Source organism: Achroia grisella, unplaced genomic scaffold (genome assembly GCF_030625045.1).
Source record: "Achroia grisella isolate CSIRO2021 unplaced genomic scaffold, CSIRO_AGI_Agris_v1 utg841, whole genome shotgun sequence".
Classification (NCBI taxonomy): Eukaryota; Metazoa; Arthropoda; class Insecta; order Lepidoptera; family Pyralidae; genus Achroia; species Achroia grisella.
In genome coordinates this window covers 2,363,978-2,377,962 of record NW_026713039.1, presented here as the reverse complement: position 1 = coordinate 2,377,962, position 13,985 = coordinate 2,363,978, and the positions used below count along the sequence as shown (strand labels likewise).

General features: G+C 36.0%; 2 protein-coding genes across 2 annotated transcripts in view; both read right to left on the bottom strand.

Annotated features, from left to right (window-relative positions):
• Positions 1-8,558, bottom strand: part of LOC131852181 (transcription factor CP2) — a 53,068-nt gene extending 44,510 nt beyond the window's left edge. Inside the window, exon 1 of the mRNA XM_059202821.1 lies at positions 8,233-8,558. Within this exon, the coding sequence (XP_059058804.1) occupies positions 8,233-8,461 (229 nt within the window). The 5' untranslated portion in view covers positions 8,462-8,558. The remainder of the gene's footprint in view (positions 1-8,232) is intronic.
• LOC131852180 (uncharacterized) lies at positions 8,450-13,703 on the bottom strand. Its single transcript, XM_059202820.1, has 2 exons — positions 13,532-13,703; positions 8,450-8,833 (listed from the first exon to the last, which is right to left on the bottom strand). The coding sequence occupies exon 2, from the start codon at positions 8,758-8,760 to the stop codon at positions 8,548-8,550; it is 213 nt and encodes a 70-aa protein (XP_059058803.1). The 5' UTR covers positions 8,761-8,833; positions 13,532-13,703; the 3' UTR covers positions 8,450-8,547.
• Between the last annotated feature and the right edge of the window lie 282 nt (positions 13,704-13,985).

Below are 13,985 nucleotides of genomic sequence, written 5' to 3'. Positions count from 1 at the left end.
AGTAGGTTAGGAAGGGAAACCCAATGAAGCAATAGAAAGAAGTGTCAATTTAGAATTTAGTAGTACTGTAGTAGGTTAGGAAGGTAAACCCAATGAAGCAATAGAAAGAAGTGTCAATTTAGAATTTAGTAGTACTGTAGTAGGTTAGGAAGGGAAACCCAATGAAGCAATAGAAAGAAGTGTCAATTTAGAATTTAGTAGTACTGTAGTAGGTTAGGAAGGGAAACCCAATGAAGCAATAGAAAGAAGTGTCAATTTAGAATTTAGTGTTCAAACATGAGGTCTTTTATGTAATTTAATAGCAAATAATCTGACGTCCACCTTTTGGTGAGTGGTAACCGTCGCATATATACTTAAACATCACTATCACGTTATCATGTGACATCCGCGATACCATTTAATTGCCTACATTCATCGAGCGTAAGTTGGAACGGTCTAAATATCAAATACTAATAACTTATTAATATACTAACTGAACCCGCGACTTTGTCCGTGTGGAATTTAACTTTATTTTTCTAAAATAAAATAATATTTCTAACATAAAAGTAGCCTAAGTTACTCCTTATTATATCAGCTGCCTGCCTATAAAATTCCCGTCAAAATCGGTCCAGTCATTTCAGAGATTAGCCGGAACAAACAGACAGACAGACAAAAACTGAAAGAAATGTTATTTTGGTGTATATACCGTATTTATATTCATATGTATGTAGTAAAAAACGGTTATTTCAATATTACAAACAGACACTCCAATTTTATTTATATGTATAGATTATATGATCTTAATTACAAGTAGTAGACTTTGTACAAAGTCATCCTGCACAAAGTTATCATTTATCTAAAACTAGCTACACGCCCCGGTTTCGCACGGGCGTAAATATACATATAAACATTTCTCTTGAATCACTCTATCAGTTGCTAATAACTGCATTAAAATCCGTTACGCATTTTAAAGGATCTAACAAACAGCGACTTCATTTTATACAATGTAAAGAGGTGCAAACGTAATCGCGCGTAACAGCTAGTCTTATCATACATATCAGGAAAGTGGGTTTGTCATTCGTCTGGTTCTAAATTAGAACAGAGAATATCATGAAGTAATAAACTATATGATCCCATTATCTATGAAGCCACGTGCCGGTTGCTAGTTCAATACAATGTTTCGAAATATAATAACATAGAAAACAATTTATAATATTATCTATCTGTGTGAAATACAGGTCACTTTTGTCTATGATTTACATATCAGAGTTAGACTGTAAAAATTCGTCCGCGTGGGTACGTCAGTCGCTCTTATTTCAGCCGCTAAGCTGCTTGTTCTGTAATCTGTATTTGGGTTGTAGGGAGACCCCTCGGATCGATCCCCCGTCCAATTCAAACGGGGATCGAAATTACGACGGCCTGAGTCGAGGTTCGAACCCCTAGTGGTGCCCTCAGACTAAAGTCGTATCCGTCAGGCAGGGGTTGGCCTTCAGCCGCTCCATAAGTCCTTCCGCGGGTTTGGAGTGCCATCTGCACTCGCCCATTAACGTCCGGTGAAGCTATAAAGGCCAGCTGCGGCCAACAGCATTAGAGTAGTCCGAAAAAAAAAAGAAAAAGTTGTAGGGAGTTACGGGATAAGAGGTATGACATCTTAGTCCTCAAAGGAACATGATAACGTGATGACTGTACTTCTGTTCATGTATATAGGCGACTCTTATTACTTACTATCCGGTTAGTCTGTTTGCCATTACATTTACAATAAAAAAATATAATTATATTATCCCTACATATAAATAAAATTGAGCGTCTGTTTGTAACATTGATATAAATACGGTACATACAACAATATAACATTTTTTACAATTTTCGTCTGTCTGTTTGTTCCGGCTAATCTCTCAAATGGCTGGACCAATTTTGACGGACTTTTTTTGGCAGATAGCTGATGTAATACGGAGTAACTTAGGCTACGTTTATTTTATTAAAATTCTTTTATTTTAGTAAAATAAAGTTACACGCGGACGAAGTCGCGGGTTGCAGCTAGTAATAAATATAATATAATGTATTAAAGAACGGAACTCTCTTCCAGCATCAGTTTCCCATCTCTTACCACATTAGGTATTTCAAGTTAAGAGTGAATAGGCATTATTTGAACATGTCACAGTATAGACCGTATCATCACTTAACATCAGGTGGGATTGCAGTCGCTCAAATTTCGTAATATAAATAATATTATCTTAACTATTGTAATTTTTAAATTACCCCATCTACTAATCAATTTAATAACATTTTAAATGTAAAACAAATCTAACCGTCGTTTAAAACTCTATTGAACACATTAAAGTTATAATACCTATAATTTATAGAATCTGAGAAGTTATTATAGCAATATTATTTAAACAAGTGTTCCACTGGCAGCTGATTAAAACCAGTTTTGCGCATTAAATTTAATATTTACATATCCACTTTTATTTTTGTATTCTTTTCAAACGTACAGAACAATGTTTGAAAAGTACGCAAATAATGTCTGTAATGAATTTTAAGCAAGTATTCAGAACAAGTTTATTACGGGTACAAGAAACCTATTGATATTATAAACACGAAAGTTTTGTCTATGGATATTTGTTACTTTTTCAAATAAAATCTACTGTAGTTTTACGCATATATTTATATTCATACTAGCGACCGGTACCGGGTCGTCTTTTAAGTAATTAATTAAATTCGCACCGCTCGTCATCGACAGGGAATTCATCCCCACACGCTGGAACCTAAGTGGCCTCGGACAGTGCGGTTTCAGAGGAGCTCCCTCCCGCGTACACTTAGATTGTGGAATGAACTACCTGCCGAGGTTTTCTCGAGAGACTACAGCATGGGGGTTTTCAAGAAGGTTATATTAAGGTTTTTTAAGGGTCGGCAACGCGCATGTGACACCCCTGGTGTTTCAAGCGTCCATATGCTATGGTAACCGTTTACCATCAGATGGGCCGTACGCTTATTTGTGGTATACCTAAGTGGTATAAAAAAAAGTAAATCTTTTAATTTCCCTCTTTGTTCTATACTACAACACGCATGTATTACACATATAATAAATATAAATATTTCTCTTGAATCACTCTATCTATTGCTGAAAACTGCATTAAAATTAATTGCGTAATTTAAAAGATATAATCGAATAGACAGCGACGGCGACTTTGTTTTATATTAGAACTAGCTGTCCCGGCAGACGTTGTTTTGCCTTAAAATAAAAAATAATAATTTAGGGGTGGACTACCCCCTAACATTTAGGGGGATGAAAAATAGATGTTGGCCGATTCTCAGACCTACTCAATACGCTCACAAAATTTCATGAGGATCGGTCAAGCCGTTTCGGAGGAGTATGGGAACGAAAACTGTGACACGAGAATTTTATATACGAGTATAAGATAATGTTAAGATATACGCTTATATTTGTACATAATAGTGTATGCAAATTTTTCTGTAAGGTAATATATAAAGAGTTTTTCATTGCATTTTTCATTTTATTACTCGACGAATTCTAATATAATTAGGTACATAGATAGATTATATAATTAATTAACGAATAGACTTCCTACGAGCTGAAGGCAGCTCATAACCACGGCTAGTCGAAACATCGAGAGAGGTAAATACCTTTATTTACCATAAAATTATTCGTGTTTAAAACCCGTTTAACTATATTAATAATGCGTACGTACCATCTACTTTATCATATACTTTTTATACTAGGACTATAAAAAAACTAGATGTGAACAGTACAATTTAGTTCTTCTAAATGGCAACACATGGGGGTTACCATGGCCGTTATATAACAATGTGATATCTATGCTGTTCATCTAAATAGGTGACGGTAGCTGGTTCATCAACTTATTTGCCATTTCAGTTTTTTTCATACCACGATTGTGGCACACAGGCAAATGGCCCACCTGGTAAACGGTTATAGTATCACATGGCGTATAAAACACCAATAGTATCATGTGTAGGTTACTGTAACCCTGAAGAAACCTTAATATACCCTTATTAAAACCCTTTCATTTGGCTAAGTTTTATCACGGTTAATCATGTTCAAGTAAAGTCGCCGGTAGATGTTACACATGGCGGATACAACACAAATGGTTTCATGTGTGGGTTTCTGTAACCCTTAAGAAACCTTAATATACCCTTATTAAAAACCCTTTCATTTGGCTAAGTTTTATCACGGTTAATCATGTTCAAGTAAAGTCGCCGGTAGATGTTACACATGGCGGATAAAACACAAATGGTTTCATGCGTGGGTTACTGTAACCCTTAAGAAACCTTAATATACCCTTATTAAAAACCCTTTCATTTGGCTAAGTTTTATCACGGTTAATCATGTTCAAGTAAAGTCGCCGGTAGATGTTACACATAGCGGATAAAACATAATTGGTTTCATGTGTAGGTTACTGTAACCCTTAAGAAACCTCAATATACCCTTATTAAAAACCCTTTCATTTGGCTAAGTTTTATCACGGTTAATCATGTTCAAGTAAAGTCGCCGGTAGATGTTACACATAGCGGATAAAACATAATTGGTTTCATGTGTAGGTTACTGTAACCCTTAAGAAACCTCAATATACCCTTATTAAAAACCCTTTCATTTGGCTAAGTTTTATCACGGTTAATAATTTTCAAGGAAAGTAAAGGAAAGGACAGGAAAGCCTGCAAATGTTAGTGTAAGAATAAATAGCAGTTTTGAACAAATCCTTATCATGCTTCTGGTCGCGCCCTCTAGTCGTGTCTCTCGATAATTGTCTACACTAATATTTGTCAAGTTGCTATGAGAATATATTGTACTACGTCACAAGAGAGTAAACTTGAGGGCACAGAGGTTCTCAAATATGTGTCGTCTATCGCCCATTTTAAATATATCATTCCCCTTGCACACACACAAACTCGTAAACGAGCCGTGTCTGAACGTTGATTGATGAACAATATTACCGAGCTTATAGGAAATGTTCTAATAATTTTTCGTCTGTTCGTCTGAGGATCTGTGAACGCCGATCTCAGAAACAGCATATCCGATTTGTAGTTTTTAATTGAAATATTATAGCAAACTTCCCCGTAATCTTATTTTTATTTCATTGACGGTTATTCAAAGCAACTTTTTTTTTATTCCGAATATAATATGTATTTTGGTCATTTTCCATTACATGTCATCAAAATATTTTTTCTAAAACCTAAACTTTTTTTTTAATTAGTAAAACAAATAACACTTTGAGAACAACTGACTTAGTGTAGTATTGTTAGTAAAATAACGACAATAAAGTCTTATTACTTAGTTGTTTTTAACATTACAATAATTTGTTGCTCTAAAAATATCATAATTAGGTATTCATGAAACCACTTAATATTTTTATAGGGATCTTAATGTAACTGGATATTGAAATTGTGTTTTTAATACTACGACGTTGGCAAACAATCATATGGCCCATCTGATGGTGGTGGCTAAAGTTACGCTATCCTAATTCACCATGAATTTATCACGATGGTGTACAGAAGGAACCACGTGGAAAACCTGACATGGTACATTGCTAGTAATGGGGTTATTAGTCCACAGTACTAACAATCCCCTTTCCCCCGGGGAAGTACTATCCTCATTGCTATCATGTTAGGTCGACGCAGTCCCTTTTGGAAATCATCGCGGTTCATTCCTGATGAAATCGTCACGATGGGATAACTGATCCTCATGCTCATCCTATCATCCTCAACTAGAGCCTAGCCAGCGTATATACTATTACTAAAAATCTGTGTTTTATAATTAAAATAAGGGTTTTTCCCAGAGACTAGTAGAAACCCTTTCATATCCCTATGGTACATTTTTTAATACGTATTTTTTTTTTTTTTGCATTATACGTGTATGATTTGAAGTGTATTGTATGTATGGTAGTCTTACATACATTTGCTTGTAAAATAATTGTCTGACAGTTAGATAGATAGATAAAATCGTTATTTATATCCTCAGTGGGTATGAATATTTTTTTAAGGCAGGCGGGTAATCCAAACCATTATAATCCACAAAAAACATGTTTTCTGACACAAGAATACCAACCGAGAGTAAAACTCAATAATGCCAATCTAAAGCAAATATCAATTAACATGGCCGCCCAATATTCCTCTTAGACGATAACTAGTAAAATTACAAAATATCTTAAGAATAAAAAAAAAATAAGGCGTCGACACAAAAATATACAGCCGTATCACATATTGTAACGTCTGAAATTGATAGAATCACATTTGTATCACAAATTCACTTGAGATCACGTGGATGATACCGCGACGGATTTCGCGTCGAGCCATACGGCGAGGACGTTCTACACTGTTTGTTATGACAACTAGTAATTTCGATGCCTCATTATCAAAGTGTAGCAAAGATTATTTCGGCAGACTGTCTAATTATGTTATCTGCCTACATTATTGTCTCTGATATGTTATCTATATTGTATTGTAGTTAACATTAATCTTATTGTTTATTTTTATACTATGGCAGACTTTGTGCAGAGTTCACTGTATGGGTACCTCAGACTTGCTTCGTAAGCTGTTTCGGTTGTAATCTGTTCATATATATAGGCCACAGTTGCCACTTAATAACCCGTGTTCCTGATTGTTACAAATAACTCATGGGACTAAATAATTATTCGTACGAAATAAAGATGAAAATGAATCCTATTTTTTAAATCTTTCATATAAACAGAGCGGTCATATGATCATTTTAGCAATTGAAAATTCAAAATTACCATATACTTGGTTAAATGGTTACATTTCATGATATATACGAATATAAATGAATGGTTTTGTATGCGTTGTGTATGCGAAACATGCGTTCTCATTTCGGAGGACTAAGATGTTATACCTATGTTCCCTTTCCCTAACTTTAATCCCACTCCATAATTAACACATAGCTTAAAAAGTTTATGGCTGGATGAAATAGGTCGGATACCACATCACATAGCCCACTTTATACAAAGTCTACATATTTAAGCCGTATATAAGATCCCCAACTAGTTATATAAAGGAAATATTTTATTCTTATTCTTGAATCAAAAATGGTGGAAAATACATGGTACATCAACTTCGGATTATAAATTATTTTTTTAACGCGTCCCATGATCGTTCTGGATGTTTTCTATACACATTATGTTTGTATTTACAAAAAAAATGTATCTATGTATTTATATCAGTTGTTTAGTACCCATAACACAAGGTCTGCTTAGCTTGGGACTAAATGCCGCTGTGTGAAATGTGAAATGTTAATATTATTATTATTAAGGAGTAAAGTAGGTTTTTTTCGGACTACTCTAATACTGTTGGACATAGCTGGCCTTTGCACCTTCACTGGACGATAGGAAGCTAGTGCAGATGGCACTCTAAATCCGCGGAAGGACTTATGAAGCGCCCGAAGGCCAACTCCTGTCTGACTTAGGCTGAGGGCACTAGGCGTTTGAATCTCAGCTCGAATTTCGATCAGTTTGAATTTCGATCCCCGTTTGAATTGGACGAGGGAACGATCGAATCACATTAAGTATAATTCGTTACGGCCAGCTGCAAAACATTTTCCTCATCAAGTGGCGTACGTAATTCGTAGGCATAAACAATTTGATTGTAAATCAATTGTACCTACTGTTATATTTATAATCTATGTGACAACGCGTTCATTGGACGATTGATATCACCAGCCGTCTAATGAACCAGTTTACAGTTCAGCTGTGATTCTTACTTAAGTATATGATAAGTAATCATAAACGCAATAAATTGTGTTACGACCACAGATATATCAAGAGACAACGTAACCAGCTTGCTTTATATTACAACTTTACGACTCTTATCTGACATAGGGTAGTCAGAGGCGACAAAGCATCTTTCATCGACGTTTTAGTAAACGTGCAGCTTTTGACATGCCCCGCTTTCGGCAGGTATATTCTAGTATTACGTATTTAATTTAGCCTGTTACGAGTGTTGTCATCTCCGGAAGATGAGTCAGATATAAGCCGAGGTGGTAATTTACCCGTTAAGTTACTATAACATAATTTCATTAATTAATTTTACCGGTAATCTAAATAAACAGAACTCATAAAATAGAGTTTCTTTTCGTGTTACTATAATAATAATATAATACAAAAATTACAAGTACAATTTTTATTGTACTCATGATAAGTGAAACAGTTGCGTATTCGTTACACAGCTAAGGTCATAATTAAAAAGAAGGTTATTAAATAAACTCACCCATTATCTTCTTAGGTGGCATCTTCCTCTGCTCCCTCTCATCGCTGTCGTCCCTCCGCATCATCTTCCCACCTTCCTGCCACTTCCTCTTTCTCCCCTCACGTTGCTCCTCTAGATACATCCCGTATTCCTCCTCCCTCCCAATCACAGTGAACCTAACTGACGATTCCCAACCGAACTCCTCTTTACGTCCCTCGGGCATACTAAAGTCCCTCTCGTACAATTCCATCACACCCCCATGTCGTCACAGCACAAAATGTCACTGAATGAATGAATGAATGATATGAAATGATGAGTTCGTTCGCAGCAAACACGTTAGAAGAGAACGAAGAACGAGTTGTATAATTTCTTGATACCGGTGGTTTCTCTTTGACGATGACTTTGGAGTAGAACGTTCTCGATTTTTAGTAGCATGTTGCTACTCCACCAGAGGTGATATTGTATATGGGGTTCGGGTCCCGGGAATATCTTGGTTGTGAAAGGACTGCCAATTAGATGAGTTGGGTGGCAGTTGGCGAAGGTCTCCATGGGGTATCAACGATTGGTACCAGGATTCCGATATCGCCGTGCTGGCTTCGATCGGGCGGTGGTACTACGGCTCCTGGAAAAGACAGACGTATGTTACAATGATTCAAGTATTTACAAATTTGTTTACAATCCTATAACATAAACGGGATATATATCTCAGTCCCGGGCAAACCAGAATGTTTGACCACCTAAAAATCGTCAAAAATGGCGGTATCGAACCAACAAGCTTCAGGTCAGACTTCGCATCGCTTTGTGTGTTCTACCAAATATACGATGGACTGTGTTCTAAAGAATTGTTCGACATGATGCCCACGGTTACCTTCTACCATCGCACCGCTCGCCATCGAAATGGAATTCATCCCCACACGCTGGAACCTAAGTGGTCTCGGACAGTGCGGTTTCAGAGGAGCTTTCTCACGCGTACACTTAGACAGTGGAATGAACTACCTTTGTGGAGATTTTCTCGCGAGACTAGTTATTCAAGAAGGGTATATTAAGGTTTATTCAGGGTCAGCAAAAGCGCACATGACCCTCCTGATTGTTTTAGGCGTGCATAGGTAACGTAGTATAAAAAAAATATCATTTTTTCTAAATAAATTAACAGCCCAGCTCCCCATAGAGTTACGAACTAAATAATATCATATTTCCCACTTAATTGCTATCAACGGGATGGTAACAAGTATATTGTATCTGTATCTTATACCACGCAAGTAATTCAATAATACGTATCAATGCCGTACCGTGACAATGTCACACAACAGCAGACACACGTGACACCTTCACGACTCCTCCAATTCACATCGTTGGGCTTTTATCGAATTAAGAAAATAATGTGGAAGTTTGCAGAAGTGCTTTTCATTACTTAATGGATTGATATTATTTTGTTCAATTCATCTACCATTTGCATGTGTGCGACCAGTAATATTCAGGGTAGATTTCAAAAAATTTCAAAAATTTGATCGCCAGTACAGATAAATGTAACGCTGGAAGCGTAGCAGCAGTAGTAGCAGCGGTAGTCAAAATTAAAATTCAATAATCATTTATTCATGTAAGCCATAGCAGCTTATGAACGTCAAATTCCCTACCGACAGGTTTCCGCACTGAACATATGCATGCTATTGGCAGCAGAATTAAAATTAATATATATTATATGATATCGATAGGCTCGTCAGAGTATATTTTTGTATGGATGAATATGTAATTGTGCTCCCGCGTGCGCTAACAGTATACTTAGGGGTACCAGTGGAGGATAATAGAATGATTCAGGTCTGTTAGACCATCATGCCAAATTCAGCAGACGCCGATGGTTTCCAGAACCAAGTAGAGGTTAATCTGATGATGCAAACATTTGTATACTGGAATATGATTGATTGTATTGACTTGGGTGTTCTTTTGTATATATTTTATATTTATAAAAAAGTATTTCTATAAGTTGTCTAATACCTATAACACAAAAATTACAATAAAACTCGGACTCACCTTTAGTCAACATGAAGTTGAAATCGAGAATAAAAGATTATGCACCGTAAACAGACGCGACAAAGTACAATCTGCCTACAACCTAGCAAACGGCAGCACCTACATTATCTACCAAATAATAGATATACAAACTATGTAAGTCTTGTCACAATCGCTTAATGAGGTGCAGACAATTGAACTGGATCGCATTTAGGACGTACTATTGAACAGTAACTTGATATTGTCACTAGATACACGCATTGGATGTGTGGTCATAGAATATTGCACAGAAGGTACAAAATCATAATCATAATATTTATTCATATAGGATCTTTTGACCTCTTGAACGTCATATTTTTATATCCAGTTAGGCTGAGTAGAACTACCAAAAAGCTCAACTAAACGAATGTAAGTAAACAACAAATGAACAAAGACTCGTACCTCAGATTGTGAATGTCATAGCTATTCTATTGCCGATGTATTGCAGACTGATAACAATTTTTTAAATAGAAAATTGACAGTTGTCATTTATTAATACAAATACCAACATACCACATAGTCTTGAAATTGGAATCATGTGTTAATATTTATACAATTTTTTATGTATTGCTTATATAGCAACCACATATGATTTGCAGTAGTGGAGGAATGCGATATGAATTAGTTAAACAATAAAGCCTCAATAACATTCAAGCTTAATAAATTTAAATGAAATATGATCAAATTTCGAACACAGTGCGATCACTAGCAAAAGCACTCAATGAAGACATATGAACGTAGGCAGTAAATAAATTCTACCATTATATCTGTTATAGTATTTTAATCTACGAGTTTAGTTTTAGAAAAGTACTGCTTTAGAGATATGTGTTGACATACATTTAATGTGTTTATATTTAACATATTACATCATACGTATAAATCATGTTTATCTTTAAGCCTGTATTCCTAGAAGGGATGAATATGAAGTCTTGATATGTTTAATTAGAATAACATATTAATGTTATTGACAGTGCAGATGTCATAAGTAATGAGTCCCATAAGAGAACCATGGGAGTACGAGTCTATGATTACAATTAAAATAAACCAGGACAATCGACACAGTGTCACCTGGCCCAAACAAAGCAGAACTGGTACTATGGGACAGACTGATAGAAATACATACTTATATACATTTCTTAGTGTAGATATCATACGTAGGTACACTTAGATTGTGAAATGAATTGACCTGCCGAAATTTTCTCATGAGACTACAGCATGAGGTTTTTCAAGAAGGGTATATTAAGGTCTCACACGCGAAAGTGTGTGAGTATGGAAAGATGTTTGTTACTCTTTCGCTTGATGAAACTTTACAGTAATATAGCTTATACATCAGAATAACATATAGGCTAAAAATTACTCGCTGTACCCGCGGTTGAAACCGTGGGTACAGCGAGTATATTCCTCTAAATATGCATATATTTAGAGATACTGTGCATATAATTGCACAGTATAGTACCAAAAACCAGAAGTAATCATAATAATAATATTTCAGGACAATTCACACAGCGCCATCTAGTCCCAAGTTAAGCTTGTGTTATGGGTACCAACAACTGATAGAAATACATGGATATATTTTTCTTGTAAATAAATACATATTATACATAGAAAACACCCAGACCGATACAAACAATCATACTCATGAATACAAATGTTTGTACCGTGCGAGGAATCGAACACGCCATCGGATAGTAAGGCGGTGAGCCGACCATTAGACCACCGAGGCTGTCAATGTGTAATATAAATGACTTTGCACTTCTGTTCTTTGTATTCTGTGATACTATCGAATCAATCAAATTGGTAATACACCTAATAAGTACCGATAATATACACCAATATCCTTGATAACGTAGCTATTAATAATTCTGGATATTAACAATGATAAGGTGATAACGCATGAAAGCCGGATTTATTGTTGTTTCTGTTGTGTATTCAGAGCCATAAAAATATGTGTCTATGGTTATGATTAATTACTTGGTCTATGGTCTGTCTGTGTGTCGAGTCGAGTCATATAACAAAGGGTTGTCGTGTTAAATATAAGTAATATAATCATATATAATAAAAGAGTCATATATAATACATCTGCAGTATTATTAATAATATACACCTAATTGAGCAACGAGCAAACACGAAAGTTTCTTTGTACAATTTGTTTTTAAATATACCTAAACAAATATTGCGGTTGGCAAATGGAAAACGAGACGGCCTCGATGGTCTACCGGTTAACTACTCCGCCTCACTTCCAATGGTCCTAGGTTCGAATAGTAACACGACAAAACATTTGCAAGTTTCATTGTTTGTTTTGATCTGCGTGTTATTTATGTATATTATGTATAATATGTAAATAAATGTATTTAGGTATTCTATGAGTAGATTAGCACTCGCAGTACAAGCTCTGCTTAGTTCAGGATTAGATGGTGCTCAGTAAATTGTCCAGGGTCATTATTATTATTAGTATTAGAACTATTCTGATTTTGATGATTATATTCGTAATCTGTACGTACTACTAAAAGCAGCAGAAAATAGAAAGGCGCTAATGTTATTAATGTAAAACTGAATTCGTTTTATACACTTTCCCGCCTAACTTTTACCGAATCATTTCATAGTATAAAATAAAGTCGCGGTCGCTGTCTGTCCGACCCTATGTATGCTTGAATTTTTAAAACTACGCAACGGATCTATTAGCGAATTTTTTTAATACATAGAGTGATTTTAGAGGAAGGTTTATATATATAATACATGTACACCCGGGTGAAGCCGGGGCGAGTAGTTAGTTAAACATTAATCATGAAATTATATAAATAGCATTAGGGATAAAGAATAAAGACTAATTTCATAAATCGAAACGAAAGAAAGAATGGTAGAACAACCAAAAAAACAAGTATTTATATCAAATTATAATTATAACCCTATTGCTCCCTATAGTAAAGTACCGTAACAGGTTGACTCAACAAGGTCCCTGGTAACTACCGTAATAATTTCACCAGGAACTGACCTAACCTCATATTCATCCAGTATAGTCCATCTGTGTATAACATTAACGCAGGCCGTAGCACTATGTCCCACTCCACCGCATTACGCCCTAAGAAATCCTCGCCTTACTCAGGGAAGAAGGGGGAAATTGTGGGTTCCATAAGGGAAGAGATAGGGCCCATTGGTAGAGAAGGCCATAGGCGTTGGAGTAGCTATGGACTTTCAAGTCCGCGGGTCCGACCATATGGCGTTAGACTGGGGACATCTTGGAGAGGGGTTTACCATACTAAAAAAGACACATTACCTATACACACCGCACCTTCAAAACACAACACAGCACTTGACCACAATAACTAGTTGGCGAATCGTAGTCTCTAAGCCGTATTGGCAAAACACCAGCTCGGTACCGCCATGTTTGAACCAGATATCATTTTTCAATCGACCATCTTGCAAAATGTCCGTCGAGACGCAGCAGCGAGAGCAACACTAGTGGGACAGTAATTGGCTCCAAGACGCCAATATGGCGGTTAATTCGCTGACCAATAGAATGAACATGGTCGAATTGGAACCACTTGGTAGAGGGTCACATGGACGACGGGTCATTTGTTCTGGGTACTGCTAAAGTATTCTGGGTTCTGTAGATAAACCATGTCAAGACAGGTTGGAAAAATGTTAGAATAGAATTTCAAATGCGTGGATTCTCTTTTCGGCAAACAAGCTGACGATACATTAGGATTAAATAGAAAATTCTTAATTCT